Source organism: Borostomias antarcticus (genome assembly GCF_949987555.1).
Source record: "Borostomias antarcticus genome assembly, chromosome: 22".
Lineage (NCBI taxonomy): Eukaryota > Metazoa > Chordata > Actinopteri > Stomiiformes > Stomiidae > Borostomias > Borostomias antarcticus.
In genome coordinates this window covers 19021296-19044969 of record NC_140255.1, presented here as the reverse complement: position 1 = coordinate 19044969, position 23674 = coordinate 19021296, and the positions used below count along the sequence as shown (strand labels likewise).

At 48.5% G+C, this 23674-nt stretch overlaps 2 protein-coding genes across 4 annotated transcripts; one reads left to right on the top strand and one right to left on the bottom strand.

The window, feature by feature from the left end:
• Positions 1-591: 591 nt before the first annotated feature.
• fam20a (FAM20A golgi associated secretory pathway pseudokinase) lies at positions 592-13848 on the top strand. Its single transcript, XM_084456250.1, has 11 exons — positions 592-1519; positions 3489-3703; positions 6819-6869; positions 9364-9442; positions 10032-10124; positions 11252-11367; positions 11860-12040; positions 12228-12337; positions 12429-12510; positions 12602-12661; positions 13011-13848. The coding sequence occupies exons 1-11, from the start codon at positions 1122-1124 to the stop codon at positions 13336-13338; spliced, it is 1713 nt and encodes a 570-aa protein (XP_084312376.1). The 5' UTR covers positions 592-1121; the 3' UTR covers positions 13339-13848.
• Positions 13849-14710: 862 nt separating this feature from the next.
• Positions 14711-23232, bottom strand: LOC311323923 (cAMP-dependent protein kinase type I-alpha regulatory subunit-like). Of its 3 annotated transcripts, none has more exons than XM_084456255.1 (11): positions 23113-23232; positions 21893-22086; positions 21371-21538; positions 20819-20910; positions 20629-20690; positions 20452-20498; positions 20036-20194; positions 19871-19931; positions 19551-19672; positions 18703-18784; positions 14711-18243 (listed from the first exon to the last, which is right to left on the bottom strand). In XM_084456255.1, the coding sequence occupies exons 2-11, from the start codon at positions 22064-22066 to the stop codon at positions 18071-18073; spliced, it is 1140 nt and encodes a 379-aa protein (XP_084312381.1). In that variant the 5' UTR covers positions 22067-22086; positions 23113-23232; the 3' UTR covers positions 14711-18070. The 3 variants fall into 3 exon arrangements, with proteins under 3 accessions (XP_084312381.1, XP_084312382.1, XP_084312380.1); XM_084456256.1 differs by having other exon boundaries at positions 21371-21523; positions 21887-22086; positions 23109-23225; XM_084456254.1 differs by having other exon boundaries at positions 23109-23225.
• Between the last annotated feature and the right edge of the window lie 442 nt (positions 23233-23674).

Here is a 23674-nt window from a genome sequence, read left to right as displayed (position 1 = left end):
GAGGAGGAGGGCGCAAAGAGAGGGGGAGGAGTGATGAGGGGAGGGGCGTGGAGAGGAGCCGGGAAAGTGAAAATGGAGGAGAGGAGAGAGGGTGAGAGAGGAGAGGAGGAGAGTTTGCCTTCGCGTCCGAGAGGGAAGAAGAATGACAAGGGACAATGCAATCACACCCATCTGATACACACTGACACACACACACACACACACACACATACACACACACACGCGCACGCTCTCTCTCTCTCTCTCTCTCACACAAAGACACGCACACACAGGCTCACGCAGCGCATTCACAGAGGTTCGCCAAACACTGGTGAACTCTCCCTCCCTCACGCACACACACACACACCGCCTCTCTCTTCTGAGAGAACAGAGCACGGAGCACGCCAGGACCAGCTCCAGATGAAAACGAATGCTCTCGGGGACAAGAGGCAGCCAGGATACACACACACACACACACACACACACACACACACACACATACTGTACACACACACACGCACTGGACTTAGACCTGCTACCTCCCACTGACAGTTTGTAACACACACACATACTTTAGAAACATTCACACACACACACACACACACTCTCTCTCGTCTCTCGTTAGAGCAAGACCTAGAGCGCTGCCAGCTGGACTACAGCACATGTTCAGATGTGTTGTGACGAGCGGAGGACATCGGTCTCTCCTCTCCGCGCTGCCGAGGACCTTCGGTCGGACCCCGGGACACGCCGCTCGCCATCGTTCTCCCCTCTCGGACCCCCGGCGGGACGGAGACCGGGACCTGCCACCGCCTGACCGACGAGCCCTCCCTGACCGGGCCAGAGAGACAGACAGAGGAGCGGAGCCGACCGGGGCGAGGGGAAGGAGGGGAACGCTACGGAAGAGAGGAGCCGAGCGGAGAGGAGAGAGAGAAGAGACAGAGAGAGAGAGAGAGAGAGAGAGGGGGGCTGAGAGCTGAGCCGACCGGGACTCGGAGGGCCGAGCATGTGAGGTCTCGACCCTTGACCCCTGGCTTGCGTCCGATGGCTTGCGCAACTCTCAGCGCCGTCTAGTCTCTCCCTCTTTCTCTTTCAACCCCTCTCTCTCTCTCTCTCTCTCTCTCTCTCTCTCTCCCGGGGCGACCATGCGGAGGGACCGGCTTCTCCTGGCCGCGGCCCTCGCCGCCATCTTCACCGCCGACCTCTACTTCGTCCTCCTCCCCAAGCTCCGCCACTGGCCGCCGCCCGGCCGCTGCCTCTGCGTCCCCGCCGCCAACCTCTCCCTCCCCGGGTACGCCACCGCCCCCTGGCTCGCCAACGGGACCTCCGCGGCCCCCGTCCGGGACGGGGAGGAGGCGGAGGAGGAGGAGGAGGAGGAGGAGGAGGACAACGCCGACGAGGGAGGCTCCAAGCTGGGCAGGCTGTTTGCCCACCCCCTGTACGAGACCCGGGGACCGGGATCGGCGCCGCCGCCGCACGACGTTCTGCTCCGGAGGGAGGAGCTTCTGGACTACTACAGGAGGAAGGTCTCCCGCTGGGAACGGTGAGCACCCCTCGGCCCTCGTCCACACTGACTACTTTCTTTCTCGCGGTCGAATGTGTTTTAAGACGCCACGCAGCGTATCTAGACTGGAACATGAGATCGAAGGACGTCGGGCGCGTTCGTTTTGGGTTTCTTAGCGGGGCGCTAGATGTGTGTTTGTTGGTTAAAATTGAGAGGGCGACACGCACAGTGGCTCAGCTGCGGTGGAGAGGCGGGGTCGCTGACATCGCAGTCATGAATCTCTGCCCCTCACACACACACACACACACACACACACACACACACACACACACACACACACACACTCAAACATAATGCACATGTAAACTATTTGCTCTGGGGTATAGGCAATTTTCACACGATGCCTGTAAACTGTCTTTAAAGTGGAAGTCATGACAGGAAATGTAATGGGCCGGGACTGGGGCTCAGACACCTCCTTCCTGAGCTCAACGTCTGGAACGCGTTCTCTACGGTAAACAAGGGCTTCAGACTCATAAAACCCCCTAAATCTATGGGGAGCCGTCGCTAGCTATCTTGGCGGTTGTAACCCCATGTCTTTCTCCATCCAGAGCATTCCCCTCAGAGACACACACACACACACACACACACACACACAGTTTGGACTCCGGTGGTGGAAAAACAGGAATATGAAGAATGAAGAAGAGATCTCTCTCTTTTGGCTGGGCCTTAAACTGACACAGAACAATGGCTGCCCCCAGGGCGGAGTCAGGATACAGCCAGTTAACACCCCAGACGCACTCCTAACCAGACGTGTGTGTGCATGTGTGTGCGCTTTCACAATGCTTACTGCATGGGGACAGCTTTAAGTCAATATTTTGCTTTCTAAACTGATGACTAACTGTCTGTCTGTCAGGACCTGGCAGTCTGTCTGCTGGGTGTGTGTAAGTAGTAACCATAATGCACAGCGTGTGGGTGGTGCTTGCTTTGTAACAGATCAGGGCTTACTGTAGTAGCGCCACTTGTTTCACAACAGGAAACAGAAAAGGGTGTCAACACAGGATATGGTTTCACCCACTCTAGAGAGGGATCGGGTTAGATGTCCCGCCGCTCCCTCTTCCCCTGGGTCTGGAGTCTCTAGTACCAGCCCTGTGTTCTGCCGGTCCGGTCCGGTCCGTGCCTAGCCCCGCCGAGCGGTCCGTCACTCTTGACCGGCCGGGTCGCACTACATCGAGACGACTCGGTATCGACCGCCCGACCCACCCCGAACACCTGCTTGTGTACCGTACTTCCTTCCCCGACCGCTGCGGCCGCCCACGTCGGTCCAGAGGCGGGCGTCCGTCTGTCCGTGGTCAGGGCCCCGTGGGTTCCCCCCCGGTAGAACGGCCGGTAGAACGTCCGGTAGAACGTCCGGTAGAACGTCCGGTAGAACGATAGTTCGTCTTTGCGGTGAGCTTGTTTGTTTGGGTTCCGGCGTGAATACTGACCGTTGCTGTAAGTATAGTTTTGAGAGGGGAGGTGTGTGTGTGTGTGTACTATCGTCAGGAGAGGAGAGGAAGTGAGGGTGAGGGGAGAGGTGGAGAAGAAAGGAAAGGAGGGGAGATGAGGGGAGAGGAGAGGAGAGAGGGGAGTAGGATTTCAATTATGTCTGGAACGCTGCCACTACAAATGTTTCCCACAGAAAATAATCTGCATACGCATCCTTCATTCTATGAAAAACATATCCTTCATTCTATGAAATACATATCCTTCATTCTCTCCTTTCCGTTGTGAAACCTGATGATGAACAGCTGTAGTTAGTGGCAACAGGCCCTTATTATGGGATTGGTTCAAAGCCCTGAAGGTCATTCGTGCTCAGAATGTTTTCCAAATTGACTCACAAATTAAGATTACTCAACATGCACTGGCTATGGGCGACACACCAACACTCATGTTGATGCCTGCTCTCTCTCTCTCTCTCTCTCTCTCTCTCTCTCTCTCTCTCTCTCTCTCTCTCTCTCTCTCTCCTCAGTCATATGAAGTTCTACAGTGAGGTGGCAGCGGCCACCAACTTCACGATTCTAGAACAGGAGGTGACCTTCGACCCCGAGGCCAGCTGGCTGAGGTTCCACCTGGGGATCAGCCGCCATGCCCTCTACCCTCGCCACGACCCCAGCAGACCCGGCCGTGACTCCACCGTTCCCCACCTGCTGCAGGACATGAGCTCCCACACCATCATCAACGCAGGTATAGAACGCCACGAGGCTTCATGTGGCTGTAATAACCACATATATAGCTTCATATAGCTGTAATAACCACATATATAGCTTCATATGGCTGTAATAACCACATATATAGCTTCATATAGCTGTAATAACCACATATATAGCTTCATATGGCTGTAATAACCACATATATAGCTTCATATAGCTGTAATAACCACATATATAGCTTCATATAGCTGTAATAACCACATATATAGCTTCATATGGCTGTAATAACCACATATATAGCTTCATATAGCTGTAATAACCACATATATAGCTTCATGTGGCTGTAATAACCACATATATAGCTTCATATGGCTGTAATAACCACATATATAGCTTCATATAGCTGTAATAACCACATATATAGCTTCATATAGCTGTAATAACCACATATATAGCTTCATATGGCTGTAATAACTACATATATAGCTGCATGTTCATATAGCTGTAATAACCACATATATAGCTTCATATAGCTGTAATAACCACATATATAGCTTCATATGGCTGTAATAACCACATATATAGCTTCATATAGCTGTAATAACCACATATATAGCTTCATATAGCTGTAATAACCACATATATAGCTTCATATGGCTGTAATAACCACATATATAGCTTCATATAGCTGTAATAACCACATATATAGCTTCATATGGCTGTAATAACCACATATATAGCTTCATATAGCTGTAATAACCACATATATAGCTTCATATAGCTGTAATAACCACATATATAGCTTCATATAGCTGTAATAACCACATATATAGCTTCATATAGCTGTAATAACCACATATATAGCTTCATATAGCTGTAATAACCACATATATAGCTTCATGTGGCTGTAATAACCACATATATAGCTTCATATGGCTGTAATAACCACATATATAGCTTCATATAGCTGTAATAACCACATATATAGCTGCATGTTCATATAGCTGTAATAACCACATATATAGTTGCATGTTCATATAGCTGTAATAACCACATATATAGCTTCATATAGCTGTAATAACCACATATATAGCTTCATATAGCTGTAATAACCACATATATAGCTGCATGTTCATATGGCTGTAATAACCACATATATAGCTTCATATGGCTGTAATAACCACATATATAGCTTCATATAGCTGTAATAACTACATATATAGCTGCATGTTCATATAGCTGTAATAACCACATATATAGCTTCATATGGCTGTAATAACCACATATATAGCTTCATATAGCTGTAATAACTACATATATAGCTGCATGTTCATATAGCTGTAATAACCACATATATAGCTTCATATAGCTGTAATAACCACATATATAGCTTCATAGAGCTGTAATAACTACATATATAGCTGCATGTTCATATAGCTGTAATAACCACATATATAGCTGCATGTTCATATGGCTGTAATAACCACATACTGTACTGTACACTGCACGTTTCGGTATGAACCTATGAGCCTTTAGGTTATAGCCTCTAATATCAGCGCACAACTCGGCACACATCTCCCGTGCTGTGGCACACATACAGGCAGGGTGTGATACATGCTGTGGCACACATACAGGCAGGGTGTGATACATGCTGTGGCACACATACAGGCAGGGTGTGATACATGCTGTGGCACACATACAGGCAGGGTGTGATACATGCTGTGGCACACATACAGGCAGGGTGTGATACATGCTGTGGCACACATACAGGCAGGGTGTGATTCACTGGGGGGTGGAGGGGATCTCCATGTCTCTGCTTTGGATTTCTCTCCCTCTGATCATTCTTTTTTATCGCTGGGGGGGGATGCGTTTTATCCCCCTTCTGGTCGTCTGTAACAGACTACGTTCATTCTAGCACTGAATTAAATACATGGATTTCTCAAAATCGCCCACAGATGGCGCAATTCCTTCAAAACAGATCAACATGGTGAAAGCGCCGTCCTCATGGCTAGCACGCATTCAGCTACTTCCGCTTAACCGGAAGAATCCGGTTCCCCTTCGAGTGAATTAATTTATTACAAAAAGGTGATTGTATATTTTAGGTTGAGATGAACACATCGCAATGTGAACCTCAGAATGGCACTAGTGATAGGCAACTATAGCCTGCCTACGCTATCCATGATAATAAGTTACGAGATAAAATACATAATAGTTTACATGTAGGCCCCTATACATTATTTATCCCTATCACATTTATTGTGGCCAGCCTACATTTTGGGATGGTAGCCGACCCTAGAAAACAGTAGCCTAGGCCTAGTGTTGAGGAAGGCTTTACGGAATAATTAAACTCTCTTCATTCCACTTTGCTTCACTCCTTAATCCACAGACAGTATATACCCACTTCTTATCACCACTGATGTAAAAACTGAACATTTCAGAATAGCTAGGCAAGGCAAGGCAAGTTTATTTGTACAGCACATTTCAGCAACAAGGCAATTCAAAGTGCTTTACATGAGACATTAAAAGCATCAAGACAAAGTGCAACACATAAAAGGTCACATAAAACAAAATGCAAAAAAGGACATTTAAAACAAAATGCAGGAAAAATAAAATAGAGGAATAAAAATTACAGTGCAGTGTATGAATGAAGAATTATTTGATTTAATAAAAAGCAGCGGCAAAAAGAAAAGTCTTCAGTCTTGATTTTAAAAGCTGCTGTTTTTGGCCATTGGTTATTTCCGACCCGACCTCGCAATCCGATTTCTACGTCCGAGCAAAGAGAGTCGGAATTCGGCACCGCGAGTGTCTAGTCTGGGTAAACGGGTTTGTAGTCTAGCTAACGTTAACGTTACCGCTCGTTGTTTCGTTCTGCTAGCGGTCTCCTGTTGTATTTGTAGTCAGGGAAATCAGGGAGTGGAGGTGGAACAGCAGTTAAAATGCAGTCTCCTGATTGGTCCCACATTTTCTGGGAAAACTCAAATGGTTCTTGGCGGCTGGAAGTCCAGGCTCCATCGAGAAAACGATCTTTTTTCTCTGAGTCTTGAGCTTTGTACCTTTTATACCAAAACATTTCCTAGAAGTCGATGAACGAAATCCTGGTCATTACATACCAACTCGTGTCTGCATGTATTCATTTCTTTCTCTCACAGATTACACCCAGGACGAGAAGGCCCTCAAAGGAGCATGTGACTGTTCCCAAGGTGAGCTCTATTCAGTGACGTCTAGTGAGTTTCGGTGTGCCTGACCCCGTTTCCTTTCTCTATCCTTGGACCGGGGGCCGTATCTCATGTTATCTGTGTCAGGGGCTGTTGTGAGGAATGAGAGCGCCGGCTAGGGTCGCTGGATGCGCCCCACGCTTCTCTACAACTTTTGTCTTTGTTTCTCTCGCTCTCTCTTTTCTCACCCTTTTTTTCTTGCTGTCTTTTCTCCCTCTCTCTGTCTATTTTATCTCTCTCTCTGTCTCCCTCTGTCTTGTCTCCCTCTCTCTCTTGTCTCCCTCCCTCTCTCTCTCTGTCTTGTCTCTCTCTGTCCTGTATAGGCTCTGTGCACCAGCTTCACAACTTCCTGAAAGTCACTTGGCTTCTTTATTTCCTGTGCAATATGATTGGATTAAGTGATTAATCAGGTGTGCGCTGGGTCTGCCGCACACCTGATTAATCACTTAGGCCAATCATATAGGACAGGAAATAAAGATGCCAAGTGACTTTCAGGAAGTAGTGGAGCTGGTGCACAGAGCCTATTGCTCCCTCCCTCTCTCTCTCCCTCCCTCTCTCTCTCTCTCTCTCTCTCTCTCTCTCCCTCTCATCTCTGGTGCTTGGTGGTGCTGCTGTCAGACACAAACACACCTTTGCTCTTCTGAGAAGAGCTTCATCTGTTTCCAAATCCCCTAGCTGAGCCAGTTTGTGGTGCGTCATCTCTCCCTATCTCGCTGAGGCACAGCTGGCAGCCGCGGTGGAGACAGGCTGCTGCTTCTCAAAGGAAGACGATTCTGTGCTGTTTATCTCCCAAAACAGAGTAGAGAGGGAGAGTGTTCACAGAACCTTAGAACCTAGAACGTAGGACCTACAGTAGAACGCCAGCCTTCAGTCTTACAGCACCTCCAAGCTATAAACTACCCTAAGCATTCACACTGCTAGTACGTGGTTCCAAATGTTCAGACACACACACACTCACACACCCCGATCTGGTCTAACTACACTCACACACCCCGATCTGGTCTAACTACACTCACACACCCCGATCTGGTCTAACTACACTCACACACCCCGATCTGGTCTAACTACACTCACACACCCCGATCTGGTCTAACTACACTCACACACCCCGATCTGGTCTAACTACACTCACACACCCCGATCTGGTCTAACTACACACACCCGGTCTGGTCTAACTACACACACCCGGTCTGGTCTAACTACACACACCCGGTCTGGTCTAACTACACACACACGGTCTGGTCTAACTACACACACATCACACACCCGGTCTGGTCTAACTACACACACACGGTCTGGTCTAACTACACACACATCACACACCCGGTCTGGTCTAACTACACACACACGGTCTGGTCTAACTACACACACATCACACACCCGGTCTGGTCTAACTACACACACATCACACACCCGGTCTGGTCTAACTACACACACACGGTCTGGTCTAACTACACACACATCACACACCCGGTCTGGTCTAACTACACACACACGGTCTGGTCTAAATACACACACATCACACACCCGGTCTGGTCTAACTACACACACATCACACACCCGGTCTGGTCTAACTACACACACACGGTCTGGTCTAACTCAGGACCTGTGGTGAACTGCATTCCAAAGTTTGTAGCTTTCACCACATTATCTCTAAACATGGCAGACTGCTGCCCCCACACCGCTATCACACACCGTCAAGAGGAACCACCCGAACACAACAGCTCTACTGCCTCTGATTTTCTTTGCAGTTTTTCTTCATGAAGAACGCGATAGCAAAAGCAATTTGTGTGCTGATCTCTTCAAAGGCAGCTGGTGTCGGTTCCATACCCTTCCAGTAAAATGCACTGTGATTATGCGCTATTACTGTAGTAAAGATTCAGAGTTCTCCAAGATCCATTAGCAGGGGAGGAATAGTGGCGTGTGTGTTTGTGTGTGCGCGAGTGCGTTGCACGTCTGTGTGTGTGTGTGTGTGTGTGTGTGTGTGTGTGTGTGTGTGTGTGTGTGTGGTTGGACTGGGCTGCTGCGTAGATCTTTGTAATACAACAAAGATTCAGACTTCCCCGAGATCGATTGGAGATTGAGACTGCATGCGCGTGTGTGTGTTTGTGTGCGTGTGTGTCTGTGTGTGAGGTTGGCCTGCATAGATCGGCCAGAAACACCAGCACAGGGCCTGAGGCCTAGTGAGAAAGTAACACTTCAGAATAAACCTCAAGCACTTACAGAAAGCTGCTGTAGAAACATCGGTCAGATCACATAGACTACCAGCTATATTTTCTCTGGCGCCGTGGATGAGCATTTAAACCCTCTGCAGCTCTGCCAGATCTCTGCACCTTCCAGCTTTGAAAGCAGCTGAGAGGAAACTGTTGATATAGTAATGCCTTAGAGAGGAAAAGTGTCTTTCAACGTATCCATGTCAGCTGATATCATCTAGAGAGCATTTATATCAATCTTTGCATGCTCTTTTGTTGCCTGTCAGTGGTCAAGCCAAGTGGTCACCATCTCAAGCTGTCCCTGAAAATGCAAAACTTCGGCAAGGCCATGTTCAAACCGATGAGGTAAGCTCGACCGACTGTTTAGTCTCTGGGAAGGTGTGGAAGCTTCCCGGTTTCTGAATGGAACAAATCGGTGTTTAGAAACGGATCTTTACCAGATTCACGGTCATTCGGCACCGATAGGAAAATGATGGCCGATACCGATAACAGATATTAACATTGCTGTTGGCCGATAACCAATATTTACCGATATCGATATGTTCTGTATAAAAACAAATTTCTATGATGATCAAATGTTATACATACTGAAAATGTAAACAGTCTCTATTTCCAAAACATTTGGAAAAGCTGATAAATCATAGATTTACACATTGTCTCCTCTCAAAAACAACACACAAAACAGCAGCTAGACAGAAATAATTATCCATTGTTCACATCTGCCCTGTTTTGCACATCGGGCCGATACGATATATAAAAAAATGACTAACATCGGCTGATACTGATATGATTGCCGATATATCGCGCATCCCTTCATTGAAACGTTCTGCTCTGTAAACCTTCTCTTGTCTGAGTGCTTGACTGTCAGCCGTCATGCTCTGTCCACTCTTACTAACTCGGTCCGCCATCTTGTCTGTCTCACGCCTGTCCCCAGACAGCAGAGGCACCAGGAGACTCCCAGGGACGTCTTCTACTTCGTGGACCTCCAGAGACACAACGCAGAGATCGCCGCCTTCCACCTGGACAGGTACAGTAGACAAACAGACGTAAAAGAGGAGGCTTTCTGTCCATCCGAGTCAAATCTGAGCCTTGCAAAACCTCATTGTAGGATTAGGTTAAGCACCTTACAGTGAATGATGTCCAGGTGCAGCGTTACCTCAGTAGGTCACTCCCTGATTGCCTCCCAACACAACAGAGCTCAAGTCTTACAGTGCGCCTGTGTGGTTCTTGTGGGAACAAGGCGCCGGTGGTAAACACATTTCCAAATTGCGCCCTCCTCCATGATTTCGACATATCACCTCCAAACAGGCTTGAGGTAATTACTACAGTCTGTACACACACAGACACCCACACACGCACACCCTGCGGTCTCCAGGTCACGGCACGTTAACTTGAACGAGTCATCAGTCTAATGCAGTCATTCTGGTCACAGCGTGTCATTTCAGAACCCGGAACGTCAGTCAGAATAGCTGTGAACCACGTCTTGCCACACAAACAACCAGGAGCGCCCGATGCTGCTGCCAATATACGCACTGCACCTACCGCCTGCAACGCTTGAACGAGGCAGCAATTAAAAATGAATGAGTTGAGACCTCCACTTTAATCAGTTGGAAAAAGAGGGAGTGGAAAGAAAAAAAGAAAGAGGGAGCAGAGAGAATTTTTTTTTTTTTTTTAAAGCTGTTATGTTTTGAGCTTCATGTCTTTGCATTGTCTCACACACCTCTAGCGTGCGTGTGTGCATGTGCGTGTGTGCATGTGCGTGTGTACAGTGTGCGTGCGAATGTGTGCATTTGTGTGTGTGTCCTGCCAGAGGCCTCATCATTATCCGTCTGCATCAGCAGGTGGGAATCACCCACACTTCAATAACCCTCATTCAGCCTCCCACTGATGACAGTGTTTCAGACAAGCTCTTCCACCTCAGCACCTACTAAATCACACAGGGGGGATGTATAGATGGGGGTTATTATTTATAGATAAGAATCAGCCAACTCCATTTAATTGCCTGTTCCATGCGAGTGCTGAGCTGGGAGATTGTGTGGAGATGAGATTAAGTGGGTGTCTCTATTGTTGATGTGGAGTTCATGCGAGTTCATTTTGGGTTTTTTCTTCGCACCGGAACCGGGAGCTGATGTTCCGGAATCTTCTGTGTTCTAGAATCCTGGACTTCCGGCGCGTCCCGCCGGTGGTGGGCCGGCTGGTGAACGTGACGGGGGAGGTTCTGCTCACCACCCACAACGAGGACCTGCGCAGTGTGTTCTTCACGTCGCCCGGTAAACAACACGACCTTTTACCACCCCGGGCGCTTGGAAGGATTCATTACAGCTGCAATCATTGATTTTATTCACACTGTCAAAACCAATTAAAACCACTAGATATCAGATTGTTTTATTGAGCCATAGTATAGTGTCCTGATAGCATCCTACTGTACTTCAATGACCCCTATCGGTCTGTTGTTATTCCAGCATTTCTGCCTGTGTTGTCAATATAGCCGATCAGTGCCTTTTCTCCGCCCCGTGCCTGAAATGTTTTATCCTTTCGTTTGTAAACAAGTCTCTTACTGCCATCTAGAGGTAAATAAAAACAATAATTGCAGCTTTAAGTTACACATACTGTACAGTATGAGAATGGACCAGGCTATGAGGTTTAAACGTTTCCAAACTTGATCTAAAACACTTGATGTGAAAACTTGGTATGAAGCTCAGATAAAGACAGCAAATCTGACATGCACACTATAATCGGACATTCTTTTTGTTTTCCAACAGCGAACAACACCTGTTTCTTTGCCAAGTGTCTGTACGTGTGCAAGACGGAGTACGCGGTGTGCGGGGCTCCGGACCTGCTGGAGGGGTCCCTGGCCACCTTCCTCCCCAGCCTCAGCCTGGCCCCCCGCGTCGCCATCCCCAACCCCTGGACACGCTCCTACACATTCACTGGCCGAGAGGAGTAAGAACACACACACACACGCACACACACACACTCACACATCCCCAACCCCTGGACACGCTCCTACACATTCACTGGCCGAGAGGAGTAAGAACACACACACACACACTTCCCCAACCCCTGGACACCCTCCTAAACATTCACTGTGGGAGGAGTAAGAGTGTGTGTCTGTGTGTCTGTCCACCAGGTGGGAGGTCAACCCGTTCTACTGTGACACTATAAAGCAGCTGTACCCCTACAATTCAGGCAGCAGGCTCCTCAACATCATCGACATGGCCATCTTTGACTTCCTGATAGGTAACTGTGGCTCCACCAATCACACACTATTTCCTGTTTGATACACAGTATGTAGAATATACTAGTTTTTGCTATTCTATTCTATCCACAGGTAACATGGACAGGCACCACTACGAGATCTTCACCAAGTTCGGGGACGACGGACTCCTTCTCCACTTGGACAATGCCAGGGGGTGGGTGAAGATCGCTGTCAACTTTTGAGTGGCTGGTACAATATATAACGCATACGCCCCCCTTGTTATGACCCCACTTCCTGTGTTTCAGTTTTGGGAAGCACTCTCATGACGAGATGACCATCCTGGCCCCATTGCTACAGTGCTGCATGTGAGTCTGAGAGAACGAACCAGTATTACTGAGCAGCACCAACACAACGCACCATTACTCCCAACCAGTGCACTGTACACGAGTAACACCAGCACACACACCCTTACTGAGCTCAGCTGAACCCAAAACATGACGTCCGGCTTCACCCCCTCCCCCCCTCTATTGCATTCATCCCTCTCTTAAATTCTTCTCTTTCCCCCATTTCTCCATCTCTCTCGTTCCCCAACGTCCTCACCCCCCCCCCCCCCCCCACACACACACACACAATCTATCCTCTCTCTCCCTCCCTTTCCCTCTCTACTCCCCCCCCCCCCACTCTCTCCTGCCCCCCCCCCCCCCCCCCCCCCAGCATCAAGCGTTCCACGCTGCTGCGTCTCCGGCTGTTGTCCCAGGCCCGCTTCCGGCTGAGCGACGTCATGCGGGAGTCCCTGCAGGCGGACCCGGTCCGGCCCGTCCTGACCGAGCCGCACCTCCTGGCGCTGGACCGCCGGCTGCAGCGGGTCCTCGGCGCCGTCCGCACCTGCGTCCGCCGGCTGGGGGAGGAGCCGGTCGTCGCCGACGACTTGGGCGCCGCCGCCGCCGCCGACTCCTCCCCGTCCCCCGCCCTGCCGGAGGTGTTCAGGCGGGTGGTCCGCCAGATGGCCCGGCAGGTCACCATGGGCGACGGGGACAGGTAGCCAGAAGATGCGGCGGCGTTTTATTTTTTTAGGGGGGCGGGGGGACCTGTCTGTCGATCTTTGCGGCCAAACTAACCCAGAAGAGAGGGCTCACCTTCCACCCTGCCCTGCCTACCAGAGAAGACAGAGAGAGACCACAGGGGGTCAACTGGTCACTCTGGACACCCTGAGAGACACAAAGAGCAGCAGGTGACCGTCCATCTCGCGAAGCAGGTCCCCACTGACATTATCGGTGGCTGAAGAGCGGCCATTGAACCGTCGATAAAGGGCTGTGGATGGAGCGCCGTGCTGGGCTCCACGTCTACACCGCTCAGCGAGCTTCCCCAACATCTGTCCCAACTCATGTTTTACGTAGCCTAGGTGTAATAAAGCTATGATTTGTGTGATTATAAAGCGCAACTTGTGAGTAAAAAAAAACAAAACAGACATTGAGCGTTCAAGGTAGAGAGTGTGTGGTGTTTTTATCCTTAGAGGAAAAGTGCTACCTATTAAAAACAATAATTAAAGCTCCCCGCCTGTAGTTTCTCCCATTACACAAGCATATCGTCGGTTTGTGCCAGACAGCAGGTAGACGTCTGGTCCTGTCTGCCCTGGCGTCACGGTGCCTCACGGCTAACTACCTCACAGCCTCAGCACAACCTCGAACAGACACACGCCTCAAATATCACTCCGCATCACTGCGAGGCTTTGTTCTAACCCGTTTCAAAGCGGGCTATTGTGTCCTGGAAGCTGTAGGCTATTGTACCTCAGAGCACACCCCGGCCTAATGAGTCATTCTTACTGTTGTGCTGCTAAGAAATCTAATTATTAAGAGAGAGAGAGAAAAGCCAGAACTATTTTAAGGAGATCGCGGAGCCGTTGAGCTCGTGCCAAGCTACGTCTGACGTCTGAGGGCGGGAAGCTGCAGGGAGCCGTTAACTAGGTGTCAGTTAGAGAAAAACAGCCTTCAACACTTAGAGATTTCTGTGAACGTGTCTGATCTTAAATAGCCGCAGGGCTGGGGTGACTTCATAGGAAGTGTGTGCTAAAATGTGCCTCCCTCACAACTTTCTCTTTAGGGCTTAAATGAAAAGTTTAAAGTTGCCTTAATGTCTTCGATGTTCATGTTCTACAGAATTTTGGCGGTTACGTCCACATCAGCCGTCCAGGACGACAATACTGTATATAGCAGATACACTGCCATCTGGTGGACAGAGATAATATTGCACCTGAACTTCCACTGAACATTACATTTGACGTTTTAAACAAAATTACCATCGTTTTCCATAATTCAGAAAAGTGTCATAACCCACTGAACATCAATACAAAAGAAAAAAGGAGGCCGCCACAATGCAAACCATTTTGATTTTTTTTATTGCTTAAACTGCCATCTGGAACAATCTATACCAAAAAGGATAAAACATCTCTGCACATACAGGAGGTCAAACTAAACACAGACATCATCAGGATGAAATAGAAAAAGAATGGTCCTCGGGGGATTCTGGGTCTCTCAGAGCCCAGACCATACACACCGCTGGGGGGAGAGGAGAGGGTGGGGGACCTATACTGTGCACCCCAGGTAGGTAAGCTAAGGCAAACCAGGACCACTGCAGTGAGACCAGGAGACATGGGCTAGTCCTCTCATGGGCTAGTCCTCTCATGGGCTAGTCCTCTCATGGGCTAGTCCTCTCATGGGCTAGTCCTCTCATGGGCTAGTCCTCTCATGGGCCAGTCCTCTCATGGGCTAGTCCTCTCATGGGCTAGTCCTCTCATGGGCCAGTCCTCTCATGGGCTAGTCCTCTCATGGGCCAGTCCTCTCATGGGCTAGTCCTCTCATAATGGCGAGAGATTATGACTTCATATCAATACTTGTAACAGAAGAAGCAGTCTGGAAATCTAAGTCCTGCCCTGACACCCCCCCTACTAGCCAGAAGCGCCGCTTGAGGATCTTAAAGTCAACAGTAAGCTAGCCGACACCTATCCAATCCACGTCAGATCCACGGGACGTGCCGGGGGGGGGGGGGGGGTCAGGGCAGGTTCATTTAACCTGTCATGAAAATGTAATCGTTTTATCACAGCGGTGTTCTGTAATACACACATCCTACTCATGAGCCACGTCAACACCACAAACTTGTTCATCCATCCATCCACACACACACACACACACACACACACACACACACACACACACACACACACACACACACACACACACACACACACACACCTGTTCACACAGAAGAGACTGGAAAAAGGTAGAATACCTCGGAGAACATTACTCCAGGGGTAATATTTGTTAGAAGGCTAGAAGGGTTGTTGAGGGAGAAACAGAGAAGCAGAAATATAGAACGAACCTGAGTCCGTAGGAGCCGGTAGAAAAGGCAGAGTTACATATTATGCCATCTAGATAAGTCATCAAAGTCAAGCAGTTAAGCAAGGAGTAAATAATGAGATATTAGACAAGATCCCCGCTACACTGAGCAACACGGGGCAGCTGCAGGACACACACCCTCCCTGAGGGAGACGGTCATCACCTACTCTGATAAGACATTCAACCTCTCGCTCGGCTTTAAAACGCCTCTATACCTTTAAAGCAACAACTTAAATCGCAGTCAATCTGGTAAAAGCTCCAATCACCCAAGTCATTGGGCTTCAGGATTCTCTCAGCTCACTTCTGAAGTTCTACAATGCTTAAATACATAAATATACTCAAAAGGCCCGAATCCATGAAACAATCTACAATTTCGGAGACTTGACCTTTTGAACAACTGAAATTTTACTTCAATTAACCTTTCACCTACTTTTAAAAGTTGAACCCATGACGTTTTACACAATACGACAACATACTGTTTTGCCTGATGACAAGAAGAAGCATTTTATTACGCTGTGGCACTGGACACCTAAAATAGAATTTATGGAAAAATAAGCATTTACAAAAGACATTTAAACATACTTTAATGGATATGTACACTGAATTTCATTTTTAGCTCCATTCCTGGCTTCCCTGGCATGTCGACTGTACTAGTCAGATACATGTAGACTGTACTAGTCAGATACATGTAGACTGTACTAGTCAGATATATGTAGACTGTACTAGTCAGATACATGTACTGTACTAGTCAGATACATGCCAGGGAAGCCAGGAATAGGGCTAAACATGAAATTCAGTGTCCTTATCCTTTAAGTTTACCATCACTCCAAACCATAGCCAAAACGTTAATTCTTTGAGACAATAAGGATCATGACAATAACTCTAATAACTGTTGTAATTATAATATAATATGTTTTAAAAACATACGAGTAAAGTGATGGTGTTATTTGGTGTATACTGAGAAATGCTGAATACTGAGGTTACACTTAATACTCCATGCTTTTGCCTCATAGCCAAGGCGATTCGTCTATGGTCATTCAACCAATCAGCGGTGAGAATCAAATGACTACTTCCTGTTTGAGTTTATGGGTTCATGTTTCAGGGTGAACAGAGTCTGTTTCCATGGCTACAAGTCTTTGCAGCGTAACAATGTGTCAACATTTGGCACTAGCTTGGTAGCTGTACAACGAATGAAAACTCAAGTTGTACAAACTCACTCAAACTAGGAAAAACAACGATGAATTGGATTGCCGAGCCAATCGATTCAAACGATGGAGGAAGAATGTGAAAACATTAGATGGAAACAACCGATTATCAAAGTCTAAGAACCTAAAATGGTGGAACAATGAAGTGCTATCCTATGCTTCCAGCCAATAGTTACTAAGGTTCTGGTGGATTAGATCTGGTTGAATTAGATATTCAACAAACCTCTTCAGCAACCTCTACATTGGTACATCTTTGATGGAATTTAAACTCTTCTTTGATGGAATTTTAAATGCGGTCTCCTCTACTGGGGCCAAACTAGCACAAATACACCTGGAAACAATATTCAGCATGACTGCCTCCTTCAGCATGGTAAAAGTCTGATTGTCCTACCTCATCACTGGGCGGGGCCACATGTAACATGAGAATGACCCCTATAACAAACAATCCTGCCCGGAGTTCAAACCAGTTATAAAACAGAGATATTGAGAGAGGCTCCCAGAAGCAGGTACATGTGTTAAGGAACTGAGCCGTACACTTGGGGGGTCGTGGAGCAGCGAATTTAACGTGTGTTAAAATAACAGCAAAAAAAAAAGTAAGCAAACGGAAAAAAAAAGTGTGACGAAAAGCAAAATTGCATTGGTGGACCCTGGGTCTAGAAAGAGGATAGAGGGGAGGAGGAGAGGAGAGGAGGAGGAGAGGAGAGGAGGAGAGGGGGGCTTAGGTGAGGGAGGTGGGGGAGGCAGAGGGAGGAGGAAGGGGAGGTAGAGAGAGGAGGAGGTAGGGGGAGGCAGAGAGAGGAGGAGGTAGAGGGAGGAGGAGGGGGAGATAGGGGGAGGCAGAGGGAGGTAGGGGGAGGAGGAGGGGGAGGTAGAGGGAGGTAGAGGGAGGAGGAGGGGGAGGTAGAGGGAGAGGTAGAGGGAGGAGGAGGGGGAGGTAGAGGGAGGAGGAGGTAGAGGGAGGAGGAGGGGGAGGTAGAGGGAGGAGGAGGGGGAGGTAGAGGGAGGAGGAGGGGGAGGTAGAGGGAGGAGGAGGGGGAGGTAGAGGGAGGAGGAGGTAGAGGGAGGAGGAGGGGGAGGTAGAGGGAGGAGGAGGTAGAGGGAGGTAGAGGGAGGAGGAGGGGGAGGTAGAGGGAGGTAGAGGGAGGAGGAGGGGGAGGTAGAGGGAGGAGGCGTCTCCTCAGACGGAGAGTGAGACGAAGCTGTTGTACTGCTGGATGTTGCGTTTGAGGATGTCGGAGCAGGGTCCCAGGACGCGCTCGAACCGCGGCCGGTCCAGCTTCACGCACTTTAGCGGGCCGCGGGCGACCACGGTGGCGGCGCGGGGCCTGTTCATCAGCAGAGAGATCTCACCTGGAAGACAACCGCACGGACACACACACACACACACACACACACACACACACACACACACAGTCAATTAACAGCTATTAAAGTAAAGCTTCAAGCTTAAATGATGCATTGATGACATCACTGATGCATCATTTGACAATTTGTGGAGAAAATTTGGGAAGAAAGATCACATTCACTGTAACATAATGCAGATTTTGGAATGATACAAAGCTGATTGCTAATCGGGGAAGTGCTCGATTAACAATGGTAAATAATACTATATGGTCCAGATGAAAACAGAGTTGCCTGAGGGGTGTCCCACTACTACAGGTCGCTGTGAGGACTCTAAAAGGTAGTCCGAGGTTCTAAAAGGTAGTCCGAGGTTCTAAAAGGTAGTCCGAGGTTCTAAAAGGTAGTCCGAGGTTCTAAAAGGTAGTCCGAGGTTCTAAAAGGTCGTCCGAGGTTCTAAGGTTCTCTTACCGAAGTAGTCGGAGGGCCCTAGCCTCCCCACCTCCACAAACTCCTCGTTCTCCGACCGGCGCTGCAGCACCGCCGCAGAACCCTGAGGAACACGGAACACAGACCTCAGTGTGTGTGTGTGTATGTATATATATATATCGGTGTGTGAGAGAGAGTGTGGCTGTGTGTATATATATCTGTGTGTGTGTGGCTGTGTGAGTATATATCGGTGTGTGTGTGTGTGTGTGTGTGTGTGTGTGTGTGTGTGTGTGTGAGAGAGAGAGAGTGTGTGTGTGTGGCTGTGTGTATATATATCTGTGTGTGTGTGTGTTTGTGTGTGTGTGTGTGTGTGTGTGAGAGAGTGTGTGGCTGTGTGTATATATATCTGTGTGTGTGTGTGTGTGTGTGTGTGTGTGAGAGAGTGTGTGGCTGTGTGTAAATATATCTGTGTGTGTGTGGCTGTATGAGTATATATCTCTGTGTGTATATATATATCAGTGTGTGTGTGTGTGTGTGTGTGTGTGAGAGAGAGTGTGTGTGTGGCTGTGTGTATATATATATGCGTGTGTGTGGCTGTGTGTGTATATATCTCTGTGTGTATATATATCGGTGTGTGTGTGTGTGTGTGTGAGAGAGAGAGAGAGAGTGTGTGGCTGTGTGTGTATATATATATATCTGTGTGTGTGGCTGTGCGTGTATATATCTCTGTGTGTATATATATCGGTGTGTGTGTGTGTGTGTGTGTGTGTGTGTGTGTGTGTGAGAGAGTGTGTGGCTGTGTGTGTATATATATATATATATGTGTGTGTGTGGCTGTGTGTGTATATATCTCTGTGTGTGTGTGTGTGTGTGTCTGTGTGTGTGTGTACCTCCAGGATGATGAAGAACTCGTCCCCAGGCTCTCCCTGCACCACAATCTTCTGTCCGTCCTCAAACTGCACCGGCTCCAGGGCGTCGGCCACGGTCAGGCGCTCCCATTTGTCCAGAGACTCTGAGGGGAGGGGCCAGGACAGGACGTCACAATATCACCCAAACTGGACAGAATGGATCCACGGGAAGTAGCCAGAGGCTGCTTATGCGCTCGAGTCGTCTGGGATATTCGCCGGGTTTTCAGTTCCGTTCCACGCCGCGAAGACTCAGAGACAAAACACCCCTTCCGAGTTGAGACCCAGGAGGACTGGGGACTCACCTAGAATGGAGACTTTCCTAAGGAACTCCTCGTACATCTTCCTCTTCCTCAAGGTGCTTCCCTGCAGACGAAGACAAGAGAAGGGGCGTAAACGTGGGTCACACGTTTTCTATCCAGCTCCATATTTGGACTTCCTGGATGGATCTCCTGTGGGCCCCTACTCACCATGAGTATTCTCCTGTAGCTGTCTCTGTCGATGCCCCACAGCTTGACGTTGGTCTTGGCCCGGACCGTGGCCGCCCTGGGTGTCCCGTAGATCAAGGCCAGCTCTCCGAAGCTGCCCCCCTCCCCGATGCTGGTCACCCAGTCGTTGTTCACATACACCTGGGGGGGGGGCACAAGAAAACAAAGACACTTAAAAAGCCCATAAAACTGACACATAACTCTCTACGTTGAGGGTTTTTAGCTCGGTTTTAGACAACAGAGTCACAGACGGAATGAGCCTGTCATAGTGACGGGACGAAAAACCAGTCTTTTCAGATCTCCGTCTGGAAGCCTGAAATAGCGCATGCTCTTTGGTATGCACGTGAAGCGCGCATGACGTCAATTCCTAATACACAACAACAGGAGCAGGTCCTCACATCCATCTCCCCTTGGTCGATGACGTAGAAGTTGTCACCCTCGTCACCTGAGCACAAGGAAGGAAAAGACGTTGTTAGTGTATCTCCGACAAATTAAAGAGACAGCTCGACTGACCTCAATCTCGCAATGAAATCTCTAGACCGTGACTACGTCAACGTGAGAACATGAACACCCACCCTGTAGAATGACCGTCTCCCCGTTGATGTAGGTAACTGGAAACATGGCGTCAAAGATGTCGCTGTTGATAAAGTTTTATGTGATTTGATCAGTTACAGCACATCCAAACTGTGGGCTGACCCGACTTTTATTTAAAAGATAGATAAAATGAACAAGCCAACGCCAACAAATGGCGAGAAATTAACAAACCTCCTCTCGTTGTCATCCAAATGTGAGAAGAGCACGTTCTTCTCAATGGCTTTGGCCAGGGCTGCCATGGTTTTGTAGTCTTTCGGAATGACCTTGAATACACAAACCACCCAGGATTGGACTACTACATCACATGGAGAAGCATTCCATCCAATCACACACAGCCGGACAGGAGGCAGACAAGGCTGGAGAAAGAAAGGTTTGTGTGTGTGTGTGTTTGTGTGTGTGTGCGCGTGGGGAAGGCTGGTGTCTGGTCGCGTGTGTGTGTGTGCGCGTGGGGAAGGCTGGTGTCTGGTCGTGTGTGTGTGTGTGTGTGTGTGTGTCCACGTGGAGAAGGCTGGTGTCTGGTCGTGTGTGTGTGTGTGCGCGTGGGGAAGGCTTGTGTCTGGTCGTGTGTGTGTGTGTGTGTGTGTGTGGGGAAGGCTGGTGTCTGGTCGTGTGTGTGTGTGTGCGCGTGGGGAAGGCTGGTGTCTGGTCGTGTGTGTGTGTGCGCGTGGGGAAGGCTGGTGTCTGGTCGTGTGTGTGTGTGTGTGTCATGACTCATGCCCGTACCTTCCTGACGTAGGAGGCGGCGTCCTCCTCTGTGTAGACCTCGGCGCTGAACGCCCCTCGCCGCCTGCGACCCTTCACCACGGGGTTCATGGGAGGGGACACCTCCTCGTCACGGGAGTCGGAGCGCGAGCCGCTGGCTCTCTGCTGCTGGATCTGCTTGGCCTCCTCCTGTGACATGGTCATGGTAAACGGACTCCGCTTAGATAGCACTTTTATCCAAAGCACTTCACAAAATGGCCTCTCGTTCGCCCATTCACACACACATTCACACACCAATGGAGGCGAGCTGCTATTCGAGGTGCTAGCCTGCTCACTGGAAGCAATTCGGGACGACCCGCTCTACCTCCTGAGCCACAGCCGGGGTCAGGGGTCAACAAGGTGGCTAATAGGCATCGTCACAACGGAGCCCTCTGAGTTGTGGATGACTGAAGGGACATTAATCCCATACCACTCGGGAAGGTCCTGACCAATTCTGTTCTGGTGATAAAAATAACACACAAATGACAGACAACACACACACACCTTCTCCAGCCTCTCGAAGTACTCCCTGAGGAAGGCCATGGGCCGGTCAGGCCTGGAGGTACACAGCTGGACGATGCAGTCCTTGAGGAGCTGCTGGATGTTGTGTTTCTGAACATAGAGTTCGCACTCCCTCAAGCTCCTCTCCTCCTCGCTGCTCACACTGCCCGACGCCATCACGACCTACGACCTCAGAACTGGGATGGGAGGGAGGGAGGGGGTTGTGGCAGAGACAGGGTTCGTTAGTGTTTCAACGGGACTTTAGGAGTAGCCAAAATGTGTGTGTGTGTTAAAGTAAATCTGAATGACAGGAGAGACGGAGAAAGAGGTGTGACTAAGCACTGTTAGTTGTTTGACTGAGATCATCTGATGATCACTAATTGACACCACAAACAGCTGTAGCCTATTGAGGCCTTTGTTTTGTAACATGTCAATCTATACAGCAGCAGTCCTGGATTATCATCCTACCATATGATCAATGCTAATCTGATTATTATGATATCAGAGTCAGATGGTATACCATTTTATTGTGGTTATTAGTTATCCTAAAGGAGGCAAGATTGTGGCGAGCTACGTCTACGGTAAAGATCAAGTAAAACATTCTCCAAACCCGGTGTGGAGCACACATCACCCACAGGCTGAACTTTTAGGCAGCTGTTAAATCATAAAACACCACAAAACGCTCATAATGACCTTGCTGCTTAACCAAGCACAGATGCAACGGGAAGACATCACAGAGAAACCCAATTACACGCAGCAATCAGGTCGCAAGAGATATAACGGTACCAGGACAGCTAAATGAGCAGGTTGGTGGGTGTTTTGAGGAGCTGGTGAAATAAGAGTTGTAAAATTGAACTAGCTAACGGTTAGATGGCTAAAGCACATTAATCCGATAGGGAAGATGTAGGCTAGTGCTAGCAAACCGACGTTAGTTAGCTAGTTGGCTAACATAAGCAAGTCAAGCACAACAGAGCTAAAATAAAGATATTTTTCGCAACAACAACACATCAAACAAACATGCAAATCAATACGTAGCAGGTTTTAGATCGGTTGTAACCGTGTAACCGTTATGGTTAGCGTGCTAGCTTGTTAGCATTCGGCCTGGAAAGCCCTCGACCAATCCAAAGACGCCATCTTGAGCTCTCTCTCATTAAACACATCCGCTGCGTATTCAGCGACCGTTAGGCCGTCCGCATTCACTACAGAAACATGCAAGTACCTACAAGAAAGTGCGATGTGACCGAGCCCAGTGCTGCTGTCCCGGTTTAGAGGTCTTTTCTTTCCAGGAGGATCAAATTCTTGCTTGGATTTCTAACCGATCCCTGGACCTGCTGCCCCACGTGATGCAGCTCGGGACCAATCGCGAGCTGTCAGTGACGTCAATACGCCTCGTTCTGACACGCGAGCCGTAACCCGTAGCAACCTTAAAGAGGAACGCACGGAGATCGTGACGTCAAAGGGGGGGAAAGCCACAGAATAACGGGATATTCTAGATTCTGGTATTATTTTTAAATTTGATTTATTTCATTATTTGTATTGATTGATTGTTGCTAATTTGTATTGTTTTGTACTGTACATTTTGTACTGTTTTGTACCTTGATTAATAAAGATTTATAAAAATAAAAAAATAAAATAAAAAAAAAGGGATATTCTAGATTCAAACTGATTCGATTATATGTTTAACATCCACTGCGTGATCTACTTTGATATGACAGAATTCAATAGATGCATTAATGTCTGTTGTTGTCTCGTCTGTGTGTAATGCATGACCCAGTGAGTTATTTC